Genomic DNA, 21,842 nt, shown 5'->3' on the forward strand with positions numbered 1-21,842 from the left:
ATGAAGAGAAAAGAGGAGATTTAAAAACAGACAGAAAGGGAGGAAAGAAGAACAAAGAGATGGTAAAAAGAGGAAAAAGAAAGCAAGGGAACAAAAAGCATGTGCTGGTATATTGACGGCGCCTTCATCCTGTTAGTAACAACAACGAATGTTCCATAAATCATAAAGCGTAATTAATTAAAATCGTGTAAAAAAAGATGAACCACTCGATATTTGAGAAAATCTCTACAAACTCAAAAGCTCCATTTAAAGAGCAGCATTAGTGACTTATTTGTATCTGTTTTTATGCCATAATATAGTGCTGCTTGCACTAAAGTCATATAACAAATATAACTAAAATACTTATCTATGATAATCAGATGCTTTCTATAACCATTTAAAAATAAGATAAATAATATATTTTATAACATGCCTGCAAACTTGATACTGCATAACGATGAAGCAGGATAGATTTACGCAGCCACATAAATTGCATAGCAAAATGATTGCAAATCTGGAATGAAATTAATAGTGAAATAGGTAAAAGTTATCTCCTCTTGCATGCTAGTCACTTTTGTATCACTCTAGCAAACTAAATAATAACATTGCAAATGAGAAAACAACTTCGGTACGCCTTAAATATGCACAAAAACTTCAAAAACCTATGTACATGAACTTGTGAGGACTTCAAGAATATACGTGTAGTTACTTCAAGTAAAATATTAATTGCATATTTTGAATGAATTTTAACAGCAAAATGATAACACCAATGATCTATTATCCAAATTATGAGTCGGGAAGAACACGATAACTAGCATATTTGCAAGGTATACTTGTCAGTGATCTATGGTAGAGCTCAATGGCACTGCGATGAATAGGAGGTGATTGCACTTCAAGTCTATTGAGGTCAGAAAGGGAGCCAATAGATGTCTTGGTCGAGCTTGCTGAGTTGTCTTGTCCAATCAGCATTGGCAATAGAATTAGACCGGCTAATATCACACTTCCTCCGGCTATATAGAAGGCAGGCTCGAATCGGCCATACACATTGTACATGAGACCTGCGTAGAAACTGCAGGTGATCATTGTATGCTAGCAAATATCATAAAATGAAATGACAGAATAGCTAACATGAAATTGATGAGATCAACGACATCTGAAGCTTATCACATTAACCCTAAGGCTTTGGAAGTCAGTAAAAAATGTGAGCATTATTATTAAATATGCAAGTATATTTTAAAACAATTTAACCTGCTTCCACACGATTCTAACAATATTTAGTCTAATAAGCAGTATTAACCCTGTTTGATGAAATTATATGAATACTAAAAACATAGAAGCTGAAACCGACTCTAAAACCATCTTGAAACACTTTAAATGTGTTTCAGGAAATTGTAGACATGCTTTCCTTTCTAAATGATGACTATTGACCTAGATTTTGTTTTTACAAGTATTTTTGGTGCTTACATCGTGCTTACTGTCGTGCTTGACATCGCACGACAGCGACTCTGACTAATGATCTTATTATATCAGTACAAATACTTGGTATTTCCCAGCATCTTACAGTTGAATCAGTTATTTTAGCATTTTCGCATTGAAAATTTTCCCATAACCTCCACGTATTGAGAAGTTCACAGCTATAACTTTGAAGCTGCGTTTATAAGCATCACCCACAACTTGTAAAATTTTTTTTTAGATTCACAGTTGCGGCATATACCAAAGGATTTACAGTAACTATAAATGAAAGCAGTACATGGAATAGAAGACAACTTCAATTGTGCAGTGCACTAGACTCCAGGATGATTCATGGTCTACTATCAGTGAATAGCCGACACTTGCTCATGCATACCATAGATGAGCGCATGTGAAGAATCTACAAAGCTTGCTGATATCTGCTTCAAAGATTTAAGGTACCTGTAGCAGGTACAACATACCTGCTACAGGAGTACAAGGTACATACCTGCTACAGAAGTGCAAGGTACATACCTGCTACAGGAGTACAAGGTACATACCTGCTACAGGAGTGCAAGGTACATACCTGCTACAGGAGTGCAAGGTACATACCTGCTACAGGAGTACAAGGTACATACCTGCTACAGGAGTGCAAGGTACATACCTGCTACAGGAGTGCAAGGTACATACCTGCTACAGGAGTGCAAGGTACATACCTGCTATAGGAGTGCAAGGTACATACCTGCTACAGGAGTACAAGGTACAAACCTGCTACAGGAGTGCAAGGTACATACCTGCTACAGGAGTGCAAGGTACATACCTGCTACAGGAGTGCAAGGTACATACCTGCTACAGGAGTACAAGGTACAAACCTGCTACAGGAGTGCAAGGTACATACCTGCTACAGGAGTACAAGGTACATACCTGCTACAGGAGTGCAAGGTTAATACCTGCTACAGGAGTGCAAGGTTAATACCTGCTACAGGAGTGCAAGGTTAATACCTGCTACAGGGGGTCCTGATATAGCTCCAACTCCATTCAGCAACATTGAAATTCCAAACGCAGAGTTAAGCCTTTCGACACCGGATATGATATCTGTCACTATAGCCTGGTTTCCTAGCTGTATGCCGAACAGCAAGCCATAAGCAGCGCAGGAAATCGCGAGGTTGAAGAAACACGGGTTAGGGCACGCTAACGGTAGGTTGATGAGGCAGATGCTAATTCCACTCAAGCTACAGGATATAATGTAGAGAATAGTTCTATTCCACGTAAATACACCTAAAAGGGAGTTAGTTGCCCTTCCTAAGCTATTGCTGATTCCAATTACTGAGATAAGACAACTCCCTTGTTTGCGGCTCAACCCTTGTAATTCAGCGAAGTCCGAGATGAAAACGAACAAAATCAGACTGCCAAAATTGAAAAGATAATTGTTAGCGAGAAATAAGTTGAATTTCCAATTGGTAAGGATGGAGAGGGGCTGGACTTTCTTCGAATTAGATGTAATTATGGGAGATGGTTTTGGTAGATCCACCATTATGACTCCACAGACGACCATCTGCAGCATCAAACCTATAATTAGTATCAGCTCAAAGATGAAGGCTGAACAAAATGAACTAGCAAAGACTAATCTTTATTGAGTAACTAAATGTAGGGCTGCATTATTTACATATTATAATATTAGGTATTATATATATTATGTATTACATATTATGTATGATATATTATGTATTATATATTATTTGTTATATATTATGTATTATATATTATTTCTTACATATCATGTATTGCATATTATGTATTATATATTATGTATTACATATTATGTATTATATATATTATGTATTACATATTATGTATTATATATTATGTATTATCTATATTATGTATTACATATTATGTATTATACATATATATATTATGTATTATTTGTGTTACATATAAATATATATATAAAACTTATATATTTTAGTTTCCTATATATTTATATACATAAATTCATATAATATAGGTATATTACTTTATTGGCAACAACTTGATTTCAAACAGAAGAGTTTTTTAAACTACGAGCCATACGAGCATCATGCAACAAAAATATATGTTATAAAACCTTTTATATTTCTTATAACAGATTTATATGAACTTTTGACAACTGATTTAAGAATTCTATTATTTACCGGCTGTACAAATCTCATTCTGATGTAGAGTGATTGGCTCTTTTATAAATGTAAAAATATTGTGGGGCATGATTGTGCTGGCAGCTGTCACAGTGTGTTATTTTTCTGTAAGATTACATGACATTTTCTGTAAGGTGTAACATATTTGTGACACCCTTCATTACGCTTCTCAGATATTCAAAACCCTCATAATCAACTAATGAAAATGAGACAAAGAGGAAAACGGAAAATGAAAGTGCGTACGATTAACAAAAAGTGACTTTAAAAATTCGTTTTTATTTCGCGTAGTTCACTTATTGTTACTTACTGTCATGCTAACTACTGTACAAAGTATGAATGCCTATAGGGACATTATAAACAAATGAATGCACTTTGCCTATGGCAAAGTGCATTCATTTGTTTATAATGTCTGACACATGCATCTTTTCATTGCATGAACAACATTGCATGCAATGCTATCTGTAGGCCAAGCTACAAAAAATCTGTCATCATGATGGGTAATCAATTATGTATCAGTTCTAAGCTATCACTAGTTTGGTTGATTGATTATCCTCTGAATCACAATCTATATGTAAATCTCCATGTTTGTATTTTGGTCATCTGTCTGTGTGTCCAGTTATTGCAACAAAGTTTTAGGAATAAAAAATTCGCTGCGCACGGGATTTGGACTTGGAATCTCCAGATATGCAGACAGAAATTCATCTAATAAATTCTTAGCTACGCTAAGAATAAATTGCGCACACTCATAACACATGCCAATTTTTTATGGCTTTCGTGGATAAATATTTTAGTTAGCATTATGCTAGAATTGTTAGCCCGAAGAAAAATGCTTAAACTCACTTGGGCAGCAAGACTATTGCAATCAGTATAGAGCTGTAGTAGCTGTAGCTGCAGCTGGTACAGCATGAATTACACAGAAACAAACACAGTACACAGAAATAAACCAACACCCTCATTTAAAATTTAGAATGGTGAAAATATGTTGGTTAAAATAAGATTTTCTGTGCAAAGCGTAGCTTATTACCCGTACAACTCCGGGCATTCAGTAGTCTCACTATAATATAAGCTGTGTCCATCTGTCTAAAGTCAAGGTCGAAGGTTAGGTAATAAGTTTCCATGGAACAGAATTTACACTCGCAGCTTTCAGCATTGTAGACCAACACTCTGACACTGCTTCAATTGACCACCCAATCCTTGGTGCTGTCAACTGATTGTAGGTATAGCTCTCACACCAACAATCTCTCACGGCACACTAAACTGCCGGGAAACTAGTCACCATCTCATATGAGTTCTACCACAAAATGAAACATCCTATTGTTAATATACTTTTTACCTCCAGTCAGTAAGTAAGCCCCTCTCCAGCCGTATTCCTCCAACAGCCATTCAATATATTGGGGCATAATCAGTGTGCCCACCCCAACTCCGGTAGATGCGATAGAGAAGGCTACATACTTCCATCTGTGAAAGTAGCTTCCCAGAAGGGTGACGGCTGGAATATAGGTGAAGCAAACGCCGATCCCTGCAGAGAACAACGGTAAATCTTTACTGTAATAAGAAAGACACGGCGGAAAAGCAAAGTTTTTGTATTCTGATAACTAATATATATAAACCTCAGTGTTTGTCTTTTTGTGAAACCCTGTGTCCACGGTTACAATCTAGCAATAAAACATCAGTGTTACAAAGCATTTTAACTGTAATCAAGTTTTGTCGATTTTAATCGTGAAACATCCTGGCAGCCAGATCACATCAAACATTAAAAAAACGTGAATGGTAGAAAATATCGATACTCTTAAATGGAATATAATAAAATTTTGAGCGAGTTCATCTTTTAGTCTTTGAAAAATTAAGTTTTCTCTACACTCTAAAACTACAAAACAGATCAGACAAGTTAGACACTGACCTCCCATGATTCCATATGTAATATAGAGCATCCACAACTTGGTAACACAGGCACTCAAGGCAACACCAGAGCTGGCCAGCACTCCTCCCAGTATGATTGTATTTCTGTATCCAAACCTGTCAGCAAGCACGCCAGACAGAGGCCCTGAAAGAAACCAACTATGAAACCTGTCAGCAAGCATGCCAGACAGAGGCCCTGAAAGAAACCAACTATGAAGCCTGTCAGCAAGCACGACAGACAGAGGCCTGAAAGAAACCAACTATGAAACCTGTCAGCAAGCATGCCGGACAGAGGCCCTGCAAGAAACCAACTATGAAACCTGTCAGCAAGCACGCCGGACAGAGGCCCTGAAAGAAACCAACTATGAAACCTGTCAGCAAGCACGCCGGACAGAGGCCCTGCAAGAAACCAACTATGAAACCTGTCAGCAAGCACGCCAGACAGAGGCCCTGAAAGAAACCAACTATGAAACCTGTCAGCAAGCATGCCGGACAGAGGCCCTGCAAGAAACCAACTATGAAACCTGTCAGCAAGCACGCCAGACAGAGGCCCTGAAAGAAACCAACTATGAAACCTGTCAGCAAGCACGCCAGACAGAGGCCCTGAAAGAAACCAACTATGAAACCTGTCAGCAAGCACGACAGACAGAGGCCCTGAAAGAAACCAACTATGAAACCTGTCAGCAAGCACGCCGGACAGAGGCCCTGCAAGAAACCAACTATAAAGCCTGTCAGCAAGCACGACAGACAGAGGCCCTGAAAGAAACCAACTATGAAACCTGTCAGCAAGCATGCCGGACAGAGGCCCTGCAAGAAACCAACTATGAAACCTGTCAGCAAGCACGCCAGACAGAGGCCCTGAAAGAAACCAACTATGAAACCTGTCAGCAAGCACGCCAGACAGAGGCCCTGAAAGAAACCAACTATGAAACCTGTCAGCAAGCACGCCAGACAGAGGCCCTGAAAGAAACCAACCATGAAACCTGTCAGCAAGCACGCCAGACAGAGGCCCTGAAAGAAACCAGCTATGAAACCTGTCAGCAAGCACGCCGGACAGAGGCCCTGCAAGAAACCAACTATGAAACCTGTCAGCAAGCACGCCAGACAGAGGCCCTGAAAGAAACCAACTATGAAACCTGTCAGCAAGCACGCCAGACAGAGACCCTGAAAGAAACCAACTATGAAACCTGTCAGCACGCACGCCGGACAGAGGCCCTGAAAGAAACCAACTATGAAACCTGTCAGCAAGCACGCCAGACAGAGGCCCTGCAAGAAACCAACTATAAAATATATAGCAAAGAGCAATATCTGTCTACCGCTGACTTTTGAGAATCAAAACTAAAGATAAACATATTTAGTAACCTGACTTCTACAAAAGTCAGGAATATGCTTCTCGCTCAAGCTGAACTCTTTAGCTGCCAAAATAATTTTCTTTAAAATAATGAAATATTTCGTAAAACCTAATATTTGACAAGTGCACACCTACGTTGCCATAACTTTTGAACCACAAGGGCTATGAAAAAGATATCGATACAAAATAGAACAGCATAAAATTTTACATCAGCTGGTGCCATAAAAATGATACAAATGTGTTGCGGAATAAGCTTGGACATTTTTTCGGGTCCCTTTCGCTACAACCGTGAGTAACAAGTTTAAAGCCTGGTTTCCATATGACAGCGCAAGGCGCGCAACAAGGCGCACAACGTCGTGCGTAGGCTGGCTGTGATATGGACACGCCGACACACGACGATCGGGCGACGTGCGTACGCTGATCGCAAAGATCCAACAGAATGGATCCTTGCGACAGGTGCGCCTGATGATGTATCCCACAATACACCGCTCGACCTTTTCAACCTATCCCACAATTCAAACGGGGGGCTGTTTTTCCGAAGAAATCGGTCTCTCCTTCGAAAAAGCAAGGAAATTACCCACCCTGTCCAATGCAAGCAAGGCGCCTACGCGTGATATGGAAACACTGCATCGTAGCCCAAGAAATGCATTGCGCACAATCACTGGGCCGTGCACGATCATTACGCCGTCATATGGAAACCAGGCTTTACATGTTTCGAGTGTATGAGTTATCACTATTACTATAGCTTACGGCATTACTAGTACTGCTGAAAATAATATAATCACTTTCAATAGTACCATTGCTCAATAGATAATCATCCGAAGTTTATTGATCTTCAATTGGTAAAACCTCTGTAGCTGTAATGCGTCTGACACGGTTAGTCATTGCGAAGAAGAAGTTGATATAAAAATTTAAGTTTTTCACAGTAAAGCTAAGCTCAGAGTGGGATGTAATCATGTTTTCCATTAACTCAGCGCAGGCAGATGATTGGCTCCTTTCATTTAAGTACAGACCTGATAGGCTGTACTAGTAACTACTCACTAATCAGACATGTCTGCACGAAGCCAGCTAAAGACGCATCACACGGTTTGTGGCACAGAGTGAGTTGAAATCAGTTCAATCTCCAAAGCTCTATTTTCTAAGCGTTTAGCAAACAGTAAGGTCAGGATCCATAATATATTAAAGTTATGTTACATTCATAATTACATGTTAAAAATATTCATAAAATAAAATAAAATTAGAAAAAATTTATTAAATTCATAAAATATAACTCATAACGGCCTCATGGAACACAAACACAATGAAAAGAAACTATTTAAAAAAGAAGCACTCCACACTCTGTAAAAGTTGTTACGGTCCATTAGGTAGGTCCATTGAGGTTCAATACGCTCATAGCGTTGATAAAACAAAAATGTCTCTCAAGGTAACAAAACTTAAATTTTTACAAAACTACTATTATTGCACTACATATATTGAGATACTAATATGAAAAAGTAACAGCTATAAGCAGGGTGTCTTATCACGTTTTTAACATGGTTAGAAAACCGATTATTCTGTGCATCTGTAATTGGCGCATCTATGATCTGTCCATTGACTAACTGGACCAACCAATGGATACTGTTGAACTATTCCGAGTTTTTGTGTGAATTGCAAATACTCGTAAATATGTCAGAAAACCAAGATTTCAGAGACTGTAACGGCAGAGCATCATGACCGGGGCCGGCTGGATTGACCGCATGACCGACATTGTGGCCGAGCCTCTGTGCGACGACAGAAGACTCGGCTGGTGGTGAGCCAGCTCGGTATGCAAAGATGGAACGAAAAGAGAAGGCAGGAAGCGATAAAAAGGAGGCGGAGCTTATCGCAAGAGCAAGTTAATATAAGGAGAGCGATACGATGGAGCCAGCAGAGCTTGCGCAGCCTCTCTGCTTGATTGTTCAGCGTAACCCACTAACTTTGTGTATACTTATATATATTTAGTAAATATATATTTTTACATTTGATACACTGGGTGTGTTTATCTTTGTTTTGTGGAGAGTAAATGAACAGGCTGTTGCCTTCAAAAGACAATGAACAAGACTAACAAACAGAGGAAGTAAAATAGACCACATTGTAAAATAAAAATGAAAGAACATCTTGATATCAAACATATCAAATGGTTGGCATAAATATCAAGAAAATTTCGTTTTTATCTCTTACGAACAGATACAACACCACTTCAGGTTTGGGAATCAAAGGCTATTTTGTACGTATAAAAAAACATAACATACAAAAGAATAGTTGTCTACTCATGTATGTGTAGAAGATGAGATGAGGAAAACTTTGTGGCACCGAATTTTTAACTGATCACAAAAGAGTGTTCGCTAGTATATATTAGCAGCAGGGAATAAAATATAGCTTTAAGTTTAAGACTTGACCTACAGCAGTGAGGTCATATTGCATTGAACATTCATCACTCTCCATAGGCCTATCATTTTAGTGGCAAACACTTCGTACCAAGTTTTTCCAATTTTTTCACATTATCTTATTAATGATCAATACTGGCCACCCACCTTGTTCATACAATATACTATTTTAGAACTTGCAACTAAATGCGTTGCACAATGTTTAAAAACACAAAACTTATTTATAGCAAAAACCTGACTAACCAGATCCATAAGCTAGAAATGATTAGACTCAAATATGCAGAATGGGTAAACTTAAAGGTCGACTAAAAGCCAACTGCGCAGAACTTCTAAAGTGTTGGTTAGAAGCAGCAGTCAGAGGAAATGCATCCCTAAAGGTTGCAACCTAATAGCTTGTCGTGATTAACTTGGTTTAGCTGAGCATAGCCGGTACTGCCATTTGTTAGGACAGCATTTTGCCGGCGAAGTAATATTTACCTGATTTCTTTACATTTCACAGATTATCAGTGATTCGAAATGCAGAAAATGGAATAGTGCGCCATGAAAACAGAAAAAAGCTTGAAAGAAATTTATTCTCAGAGTTTATATCAAAGTTATGTGAGCATTCTTTGCTAACTTTTGCTGTAACTACCGAGTTATGTGATTTATTAGCTGAAGTTCCGTAATTCCTAATTATAAAGTGAAACTACACTCTTTGAGTGTTGGGATTGAAATAAAACCTCACTGTTTAAGTGTTGAGGTAGAAATGAAACTACACTTTTCAAGTGTGGGAGTTGAAATAAAACCACTTTTTGTTTGTTCGAGTTAAAGTGAAACAACAATTTTTGGTTGTTTCAGAGTTGCTTTACTCAACCATCAAAACAAGTAATTACCTCTATATTGAGCACCATTAATTTTTCCAGAATTATTTTTGCAAATACATGTACTTTTTGAGCGAAATCTCGACAAGTTTACATAGTTTCAACTAAAAACCAAATCAATTCTGCAACACAGAGTAAAATAGTTCACCATTTGTATTAGGCAGAGTGTATGAAAATTATTCTGTAGAAAACTTTCGTAGTGACGATAGAAAACGTACCTGCCATAAAAGCGAGACCAGCGTGTAAGGAGCCGACCCAGGCCACCGCTTCTCTGCTGCCTTCAAATGTTCTTACTAGGGTTGGAGTGAAGGCACCTGCTGACAGTGCCGTGCCAGTCCCGAGCATCTGCATACACCAAAGATACAAAACTACCTTTGCTGCTCTTGTAGAACTGTTGATAAGCAAAGTGAACTCTAGGTAACTGAAGTGAACTCTGGGTAACTAAAGTGAACTCTGGGTAACTGAAGTGAGCTTATGGTAACTGAGGCTAACTTTGGGCAGCTAAAATGAACTCTAGGTAACTAAAGTGAACTCGGGGTAACTAAAGTGAACTCTGGGTAATTTAAGTGAACTCCGGGTATCTAAAGTGAATTCTGGGTAACTGAAGTGAACTCTGGGTAACTAAAGTGAACTCTGGGTAACTGAAGTGAACTCTGGGTAACTGAAGTGAGCTTATGGTAACTGAGGCTAACTTTGGGCAGCTAAAATGAACTCTAGGTAACTAAAGTGAACTCGGGGTAACTAAAGTGAACTCTGGGTAATTTAAGTGAACTCCGGGTATCTAAAGTGAATTCTGGGTAACTGAAGTGAACTCTGGGTAACTAAAGTGAATTCTGGGTAACTGAAGTGAACTCTGGGTAACTAAAGTGAACTCTGGGTAACTGAAGTGAACTCTGGGTAACTGAAGTGAGCTTATGGTAACTGAGGCTAACTTTGGGCAGCTAAAATGAACTCTAGGTAACTAAAGTGAACTCGGGGTAACTAAAGTGAACTCTGGGTAATTTAAGTGAACTCCGGGTATCTAAAGTGAATTCTGGGTAACTGAAGTGAACTCTGGGTAACTAAAGTGAATTCTGGGTAACTGAAGTGAACTCTGGGTAACTAAAGTGAACTCTGGGTAACTGAAGTGATTTTATGGTAACTGAGGCTAACTTTGGGCAGCTAAAATGAACTCTAGGTAACTAAAGTGAACTCGGGGTAACTAAAGTGAACTCTGGGTAATTTAAGTGAACTCCGGGTATCTAAAGTGAATTCTGGGTAACTGAAGTGAACTCTGGGTAACTAAAGTGAACTCTGGGTAACTGAAGTGATTTTATGGTAACTGAGGCTAACTTTGGGCAGCTAAAATGAACTCTAGGTAACTAAAGTGAACTCGGGGTAACTAAAGTGAACTCGGGGTAACTAAAGTGAACTCTGGGTAATTTAAGTGAACTCCGGGTATCTAAAGTGAATTCTGGGTAACTGAAGTAAACTCTGGGTAACTAAAATGAACTCTGGGTAACTAAAGTGAACTCTGGTAATTCAAGTGAACTCTGGGTAACTAAAGTGAACTCAGGGTAACTGAAGTAAACTCTGGGTAACTAAAGTGAACTCTGGGTAACTAAAATGAACTCTGGGTAACTAAAGTACACTCTGGGTAACTAAGGCTAACTGGTGAACTGAGGATAATTGCGGTGAACTGTAGGTGATTATGGTGGATTGTGAGGAACTAATGTAGATTGTGGGTAACCAAGCTGGACTGCAGACAACTAAGGCAAATCATGGGTAGCTACAGTAATCTCCATGAAACTAAGGAGAACTCTATAGAACTAAACATGTATCTATGGAACTAAGTAGAGCTCTATGGAAAGATGGTTAACAGCAGATATTTAAAGTCAACTGCAAGTAACTCCGAAGAAATCTGGGTAAATAATGAGGATTGTAGGCGCCTAAGTTACGCGCGGATTTCGATTTGAGTTTAAAATGATCGAGTTTTCTCATTTTCCCACGACCAAACGAGCGGATGCGAAGTTTGGGAGTTTTTATGATAAATGCATGTGCACACAACTTACGAAAAATATTAATCAACAATGAGACAAACCCTTGTATTAAAATTTCATCAACAAGTTTAACCATCGTTTTGTAGATTAGTTAAAGTATAATAACAATACAAAACACATATAAGCCTATTTAAATATGTTACCAAGTCTTTGTAAATTATCGAAATTCTCTAAAAACTTACCCATCTGATCGGATTATACACAAATAGACAGATTTATTTGGACGAAAATCGTCACAAAACGCTTGAAAAGTTTGTTTAATAAAAATTAAGACCGGAAATTGAAACGCCGGGCGACAGAGAATAGGATGATTAAATCGTGCGCATTTCGCGAAAAAATAACGTGCACATTTCACCAGTCTATGGCATTGTCGACGGTTTCTGTAATTAATGTAAGAGTAATAAAATCGTTTCATTTTTTCCAATTTCAAATTAACTGACATTTCAGACACATTTTAGTACTTTGGTGTTCTAACTGATGTCCAACGCAGTGTAAGTAAAGGAAATGACGATGATATTTTTTTCTAACGATTCTTATGAGATTATTACAATATTTAATTATAAGTTTGGATATTTTTCTTGATACTTATTGATATTGTTAGCTATGACGTTTTGAAATGTAAACCAAATTGCGCATTGGTTTTCTATTATTACTGTATTACTATTACTAAGTTTGGATATTCTTTTTGATACTTCTTAATATTGTTAACTATGACGTTTTTAAATGTAAACAAAATTGTTCATTGGTTTTCTGTTATTACTGTATTACTATATTAATAATATTGGTTATTCTAATAATAGCAGTGCATTTTACTTCTAATATTGCATTTCTCCTATTGCAGGGGGAGAGATATAAACATATAATCTTTTCCTGTCATTTTTGCTGTTTGTCATGACCAAACACTTTTTTAAATAGATTTTCTAAAAATCCATATAAATATCACTTATTGATATTGTTAGCTATGACGTTTTGAAATGTAAACAAAATTGTGCATTGGTTTTATATTATTACTATATTAATAATATTGGTTATTCTAATAATATCAGTGCATTTTACTTATAATATTGGCCAATATTGCGTTTCTCCTATATATATATATATATATATATATATATATATATATATATATATATATATATATATATATATATATATATAGTACTTTATTGGCAATAATTTCATTTCACAAATAGAAATGTTTTTCAAATTAGGCCATACAACAATAGTAAAACAAAACAAAAAAAAGGGAAAAAGCAACAGTTAGCCATTAAAATTGAATAAATAGTCTGACAAATAGTGTTTAAAATGCCTTTCTCTGCTAAGAGAACGGATATTTGGTGGAAGATTGTTATAGCAGCTGGCAATGACATTTTCAAAATGATTGTTAGTGATTGTATGCAATTTGTTCATATCACGTAAGTTGAAAATGTCCCTCCTATTGCAGGGGGAAAGATATAAACATATCTTTTTTTTCATTATTGCTGTTTGTTGCATGTAATAACACCCACACCCAGTACATTACAGCCACCATTGCAGTTACCCTATTGCACTGCAGTGTCATTTGACTGCTAATATTGCATTTCTCAACCATCAGTAAGCCTACCCTTTCTTTTTTCCAATATCACTTTGGTCGTGGGCTGTATGACAGTGGAATTTCTAGTAGTAGTATATATGCAAGACTAGTAGGAAACCCTATGGCTTGATGACCAAACACTCATATAAACAAGTTATTGGAACAATGACTTTTAGATAGGCATTACATCAGGTTAACAAACTGCCATAAGATTCAGCTCGACAAGTTGTCTGCTCTCATTCACAAAAATGGTTGGCATAACGAGATGACAACTCTTGATTCAATTTTTGATAAAATGCTATGCCATTTTTTGCGCACTCTTGTTCAAAATAATATCAAAATAATCATTAGGGTGGAATACTCAGGAATGGGTAAGGAATTGCTATATTATCCAAGTCCAAGATATGAGCAACTAAGACAGGAAAACGGTATTTATTCAGAGCAATCTGTTATAGCCATAAAATAAAACAATTGAGTCCAGCAATTAACACATCAGGTAAGAAAAATTGAAAGAAAACTGTTGTCAGCGTACATAGCTGAAACGATTGGTCAGCAACTGAAAAATACAAATGTTGGACGCTCTAACATGGTGTTGGCTACTTTTTAGAGGCTGTTAGCAAAATATAAACTCAACTCTTGCCACCAAATTAATTTTTCAACTAAGAAATAATTAAATAATCGGTAAAAACTATTATTTAACAAGGGGGCATATAAATTGTCATAGCCTTTGAACCACAAGGTCTGTAAAAAATGTTTTGATACCAAATTAAATTGGTGCATAAACTATTACATCAGCTGAAGCCATAAAGTGTTGCAGAATGAGCTCGGATACTTTTGTGACCCCTCTGTGACCTGAGCATGTCCCGAGTCAAACAAGTTCTCAATAGTATTACAGCTTATGACATTATTGCTGTTGAAAATGAAATAATCAGCCACAGTAGCACTATTGTTCATTAGATATTCATAACTTGTCCATTTATCTACAATTTGTGAAACCTCCATTGCTGTGATGTGTCGAATAGCCATAGCGACGAAGAAATTATAATAAAAACAAAGTTTTTGCAAAGTGAAACCCCGCTCAGAATGGGTTTTAATCATATTTTCTATTGGCTCAATTAAAGCAGATGATTGTTTCCTTTTATTTACATACTGACGCAGTGGGTCAATTAATAAACTACTCACCAATCAGAAACGTGTTATACAAAGCCTACATAACACAGCCTACGCAACTCTTGGCCATATGTAAATGCTGTACTGCAAGCCGTGTAGAGCCGCTGGGTCCTAGTGCGAAAAGTGATAATTATATGGCGACATGACTCTGATGATCGGAATAAAAGGAATTCCTCGACACACCTGCACCTCTATTCACAACTTCAAGTGCGCATCATAAGAAATCAACAAAAGAGTTGATTGTAGAATTATGATAAATACAAATAGCGAGCTCCCAGTTGGCATTTTTTGAAAAAAAAACAGCTTTGTAAAAAGTCACACTTATAACATTTTTGCAACTTTGTATTTGTCTTCTGTACTATTTCTATGTTCTTAAAAAATCAGCTAGCAGATCAGCAAATGCTTCATTAATTAATATTTATCCACAAACAGGGAAACCTGTTAAACTCAAGGATGCCTTAGAAAAAATATTCTACTAAGTAAAACAGTACAGTGCCTCTGAGCATTGAAGTTACACCAAGGCCCACTTGTATTACAAATTAGCAAACAAGCTATTGGTGTTCTCGGTTAGCCAGAAATACAATTATGTTAGTCTGGACTAGCGGACCCGTGAAAATTTCATGAAGTGTTTTCTCTGTTTAGTTAGCGCCCTTCAACACAGGAAATGAACAACATACGGCTTTCGTTTGACCATTTAAAAAGTTGAGAGAAACCCGTGTTGGCCTTTGAACAATTTTTTTATTTTCAGCCATGTTTATTTCTCTGCAAGCCGGTTGAACACGCGAAAATTTCACGGTTGAGTATTCTCTGTTTAATGACAACTCTTCAAAACTGGTATTTGACAGAGGATGTAGTTTTCATTTGACCATTAACAAAGCCGAGTGAAATCCATGTTGATTTTTCTCCATTCCGCCATGTTTACTTCAAGCAAGCAAGCTATTGATGTTCAACATGACCTGGATTTACAAATATACTAGTTTAGACAATATGGTAAAATCAATGTGAGCGAGGGCACAACTCACCCCAACCAAAACTAATTGATTTCCGTTATAATTGGATCAATAACTTGCAGGCCAAAACAAACAATATCTAAATGAAGGCGTATTTGATGACTGGAGAGCCCAGGCCCAAATTAGGACACACAAACTGGGAGGGCAGTTTATAGATTGCTACATGAGATTGCAAAATCAATCAAATACCAGAGCAAGTAGCGCAGAGAAAGTTCAGCCCTGTAGAAAAAAACAGTGATATCATTCTATAACACTATCAAGCTGACACTCCTGCACATTATTGTTTTCCTGAGATAATTATGTATTATAAAAAGGTTCACAATTATTACATTTTTCTGGAAGATGGTCCTGTGGTGTTGTTGGTAGAGTGCTTGATAAACTAATCTGAAGACTTGTGTTCGATTCCTGTGCGGTGACATCTTTTTCTTAATGCTCTTAGAATGGACACGGCTTTTATTATAGTAACAATTACAGCGACAAATGATTATAATTATGTTCATTGCTATGATCGAGTATCCAGCGCTTGTAGTATATTATCATGCACGCCAATTTGATGACACAAATTTATTGCGTACGATTTCCTTAACGTTAACATGCGAAGTGTGATGGAATGCGTCTGTCACGAGTGACAATGCTTGACATTTGTTTCCATCTTTTGGAGACTTCGTCGCCAACCCTTCAGGTTGGCTTCGGTATCATAAAGGTGACCAGCATGAAGTCTTGACCTCCTGTTGCCAAGAAATCTTGACCTCTTGTGTTTCTAGATGTTGAAGTCTTTGAGGGCACGCTTCGTAATATCGATACAATAGGAACAAGAAATAGGAACGAGCAATAGGAACGAGCAATAGGAACGTTTTTATTCTTAAATGATTTATCGTTCTAAAGTTTGTAAATAAGGAACATCGATGTATATAATGGGTAGGATGAGAACAAACTAGAGGAAAAACCATTACATTTAAAGCTTATCATAACATGAAGTGTCCTGCCAAAGCTGTAATAAGGCTAGTCCATTCTGTGCAGCTCCCCATATGACTTAACCTTGACATGCTTTGAGGCAGGTAAAGGATTTTAAATTAAGAAACCGACTATTCTTACCTGACAAAGGAAACTGGCAGCGAGGACAAGCCAAGCATATCCTTTATCCACCGAAGCCCTGCTGCCGTCACTCCAAGTTGTGGAAGAGTCTGCAGAGATGCAAGGTTAGTCTCAGCAAGAGAAAAAAAACAGTAACTATACAATGTGTTAAGTTTTGGTCCAGCCAGCCTCATGTATTTCATGGGCGCCTGTTTAGATTAAGTCTGTGTGTTTATCTGGGACTCTAGCTGATACAGTTGAAAATAAACTCGCACAAAGTTTTGGTAGATTTTATCACAAAATATTCGTATTTTTCTATCATTGCAATCGTTTTAGATGTTTGAGTTGATTTGACAGCCAAAATGTTTCAAAATTAAAATTGACAGAACTTTATGGCGGATAAATCACTCAGAGGAAAATACGAGTGAAAGGACGTCTCTAGTTCATATCATTGCTATAGTTCATATCATTGCTATAGTTCATATCATTGCTATAGTTCATATCAGCTGTTGCATTTATGTTTCAGCGTTACGCGCCTCTATTCCGTCAGGCTTCTTGCAGCTATTGATGTCACACTCGAACTTTCGCTCTCGATCTAAACGTTTCAACTGCAATGAAAATTGTAGATTTCAATCTGATCCTGATAGTCAGACCACCTCAAACATCAACAACAATCAAAAATGATAGAAAAACACCGATACTTTCTGATAAAATCCACAAAAATTTGCCCCAGTTCATCTCTAACTTAGTGATGTTTGCAGGTGCCAAGACGGTTACAAACAGATGTCCCTTCTGATGTACGTATATATATACACGATCAACTGCAACTGCCGATTGAAGACACCAACTTTGTTTAAAGGTAAGGCCACACGTATCGTGTAATTTCAACTAATCTGGGAAATTCCATTCGTACGAAATTTCTGACCTGCCACACGGAGTTTCCCCACCACGGATTCGTACGAAACTAACTTTTAACAAGCCAATCAGAACGCGGTGATAAATTAAAGCCGATTCCGTTTCAATCATTTGCTTCAGTACAAACACGCGCCAAAGAAAACGACCTTCAACATTCAACTAATCTTTTCAACCGACCAATCAAACAACGATTCGTAAAAATTTCTGACGTTTCGTCCAATTCAGGATTCGTTCATCGTGCGCAACCAACGATGGACGAATTTGTCCAAATGTCAATTCGTACGAATCATTTCGTCAAAATTTTGCCGATTTCGTGAGATTTTTGTCTCGTGTGGCCTTACCTTAAGAGTGTCAGAATTATGGTCAGGATTAGCAATGCTTATGAATATGATTCTATGAAATAGGATAAACATAAACACCGCAGCCATACCTGGATGCTGTTTAGTTTGAATTCGCAGGAGAACTACAGGGAAGTTAGTGATAAATTAGATTATTTTGCCTGTCAGACAGGCTAATCAGGTACACATGCAACATGTTGGTATCTTTTGCAAGGAATTTAGACAAAACAAGCAAATCCATAAGCTATATGCATGATCAGTGTCTAACCTAACATTAAATCTTAGGCAATTTGCCAAATCATTGCGCAGAATTCATCAAGGTTGCAATTTTGTATAGAATATAAATTATGTTAGCACAAATTTCCTGTTAGAAGTCAAGGCCATAACTAACGCCATGTCGACAAGGTGGAAATATCCTTTTTGTTTTTCATTGATCGATGTCCAGTCACAATGCTGGTCTTTACTCAATAGCACAAGTAGAGGCAACTTTCAAGCGAATCTTAATGCCTTCGAAATGCTTAAAGATAAACTTACAAAAATATGTTGTTGACTTTATCTGAAAGAATTGATATTTTGCTATCATTTGGGGTTGTGTTTGATGTTTGAGGTGATCTGATTGCCAGGTTATAGTTATAGTTAAGGAAAGTTATAGTTTGTTTTGCCGATTTTAACTTGTTCTGATTTTATCATTGAGAGCACTATGCTCGGATTTTACGCTTTTATTTATATATATAACATGTACATTTTTCAAACGAAGAAACCTGATGAGTGACACCATGAAACAGATTTGTAGTGAAAAGACCTTTTTCCAGATAGGTTTTAGTCTAAACCATTACTCCTTTTATTACTATTAGTGTGGAGTTCGTCTGCAGCTTTGAATTTTACTCTTTTTTTTCTTAATTTTATCTTATTTATGTTTAGTAGCAGAATTAATTTTGAACATAAACTTAAAATAATTAACCACTTATACCTATACACGTACTCAAATATATAAGTACATATATAAATACTTACCATTGCTCCAAGCTCTCTCGCTTACTGAGGAAGTTGAACTTTTTTCAGATGAACAGGACCCCATTATGTTGGCTAGTGTCTCTAAACCCTGCAATAAATCTCTCTGCTACCTGTCCCAGCGTGTCCAATAGCGATGTCATCTGCACAATTACTAGAGCTACCTGCTTACGGCTGTCACTGCGGGCTAGTGAACTTGTTTGATTTAAATCATTAGATAAGCCATCACCTGCATGTAATTGTTCAATCGGTTTACTATAAGAAAGGCGGCTGCTAACACAAGTGCAGAAGTAACACGATATGAGTCGAATAGGAACAAATCTATGGGCCGATGATTAGAGAAATTGGTCGAGCAGAAGCACTGGGCCCCTACAAACCCCAGAAACAATGCTATTTTTTTTAAATGCAGCCAAGTGACCTCCTTTTGCAACTTGTTAGTTAACCAGAAACATGTTAGCATGATATTCCTCTCAAATATATCCGTTAGCTTTGCACTTTTGGCAACCACAATGCAAGTGTGGGGAAGAAGCAGTTGTTACGAGACTATTTATTTAGCCTGAGCTCCCAACAATTTCAGTAACCGGGGCATATAAGAGCCTGTGAAATGTTCAACCAGCCATGAAAGCGAGTTGCCTGTGAAAGGTTTTGCCTGAAGAGGAATTCACACTAAATAGGAAGATTGCTTAGAGAGTCATCCTGTTAAATATGGTACGGGATTCACCCGTCTATGACAGCAATTTGTAGTGGTGATATGGGTTATGTTCTTGAGCTATCGGCAATTTGGCCTTTAGATAGTGATTTTGAAAGAAAACACCAGCTTTAAAAAAAACCTTTTCTGAATCAAAGCAGCAGAACATACAGCTTGGTTCCCTATATAGAGCAGCTCATTAAGTGAGCCACATGGAGACAAACCTTAAAAACCCTCACTTCCTTCCTACATGACATTTTCAGCCACTCACACCTGAGCAAGACGTGTAACAACAGTAAAGTTCTACAACAAAATCTGAACCAGAAAGCAACCAATTCGCTTTGTGGTAAAAACCGAGTTGGTCGATAATAATGCTAGGCAGCCCAAAATTAACACTTGTTTGAAAAGTTAATTTAATAAAACTGCCCTATAAACATGCAAGCAATGTTATAAGCCATAAAAATAGAAGCAGGCAGGTGCAACAGTCGAAGGAAAAGTATTTTGCTGGCGCTTTCTTCCTCTGACACTCATACTGGGCTGTCGGTCTCTGACACTAGTGCTGCAGGTCTCTGACACTAGTACTGTGTGCTGTCTGCCTCTGACATCAGTACAAACATCTTGCAATGTCTCCTAATTCGGCTCATTCCACAGCCTTAATAGTAATTTATTACAATACACTTGTGGATCATCTACTTATAAAATCAATGAAACTCAACAAAGCAGCAACAAAGGCCCGCAGGAAGCCAGTCCATCAGATACGCAACTTTGACGCCTCAGGGTGAGATATTTTTAAAAAACATGAATGAGTGTAAAGATGAATTCCATAGATGAGATAGCCAACAACTCCTCGTTCTTCATGTTGGGTAGATTAAATCAACATACACCTCATGTTAACTCACTGAATGTGAACATGACTTTAGTGTTACTGCTAGTGAGTTTTGTTTTCCAAATGTATAAAATTTGGTTAGATTTTTTATGAATGGAAATAAAAAGAAACACTTCATTTCAATTTTTGTTGCAAGATGGCTAACGAAATTTTATCTGCAGGGTCTATTTTCAAAACATTAAATTTTGATCTATTTTTAAATAATTTAAAAAATTTTTGATAGTAACTTTTTACCCAATGTGCTCATCAATAAACCTTTGTAAATCTGTCACTTAAGTGAATTCACTGTCCTAAAAGATTTAATTGAAAAATCATGAGCCACTGATCGACTAGTCCCACTAGACCGCTGTTTTAGTCAAACAGTAACAGTCTGTAGAAATGTTTGAAAACTACCAACCAACAGTCCACAGTAAATCATTACAAAACTCATGGAAAAACTGCATAAAGCCACTTTAGTAATCTTTTCTATTCATTTTGTGTATAACCATATATAATGTATAATTTCAAAAATGAATTTACACTTAATTTCAGTAGATTCTATCAGAAAGTACAAGTCCTATTTTATCATTTACAATTTTTGTTTGTTTAAGGCGATCTGACTGGCTGGATGTTTCAAGATTAAAATCGACGAAATTTGATTTTTCTTCTGAGCAGTTGAAACGCTCAGGAGAAAACTACGTGCAAAACCATGTCACCAGTTGTTATCATTGTTGTAGTTGATATCGACTAGTGCATTCAAGTTGCAGCATGCAACTATAGAGATCATAATACCTTATTTAACAAGATCTGAGCGTTTTAACTACGATCAAGTTTTCTCAATTTTAATCTTGAAACAACCTCAAACATCAAATACAATCGCAAATTATAGAATGCTGATAATTCTCATAAAATCTACTAATACAGTGAAACACGGATAACTCAAACTTCAAGGGACCTAGCAAAAGTGTTCGAGTTATTAGAACGTTCAAGTTATCAGGACAGTCATAAGTGCACGTATTTATCAGTAGATACATGTACATAT

General features: G+C 37.2%; 1 protein-coding gene across 1 annotated transcript; it reads right to left on the reverse strand.

Moving 5' to 3' along the window:
* Positions 1–765: 765 nt before the first annotated feature.
* On the reverse strand, positions 766–17,082 carry LOC137402488 (monocarboxylate transporter 3-like). The gene is made up of 6 exons (XM_068088989.1): positions 17,005–17,082; positions 10,336–10,462; positions 5,503–5,646; positions 4,936–5,121; positions 2,431–2,997; positions 766–1,037 (listed from the first exon to the last, which is right to left on the reverse strand). Exons 2-6 carry the CDS (start codon positions 10,460–10,462, stop codon positions 766–768), a joined length of 1,296 nt encoding a protein of 431 aa, XP_067945090.1. The 5' UTR covers positions 17,005–17,082.
* Positions 17,083–21,842: the final 4,760 nt, after the last annotated feature.

Source organism: Watersipora subatra, chromosome 8 (assembly GCF_963576615.1).
Source record: "Watersipora subatra chromosome 8, tzWatSuba1.1, whole genome shotgun sequence".
Taxonomy (NCBI): domain Eukaryota; kingdom Metazoa; phylum Bryozoa; class Gymnolaemata; order Cheilostomatida; family Watersiporidae; genus Watersipora; species Watersipora subatra.

Coding starts and splice junctions, on each gene's coding strand:
- LOC137402488 (XM_068088989.1), bottom strand. CDS start 10,462: ATGCTCGGGACTGGCACGGCACTGTCAGCAGGTGCCTTCACTCCAACC. Junction 2,998..4,935: donor GGCTTACTTACTGACTGGAG/GTAAAAAGTATA, acceptor TACTAATTATAG/GTTTGATGCTGCAGATGGTC. Junction 1,038..2,430: donor ATCAGGACCCCCTGTAGCAG/GTATTAACCTTG, acceptor GTTTCTACGCAG/GTCTCATGTACAATGTGTAT.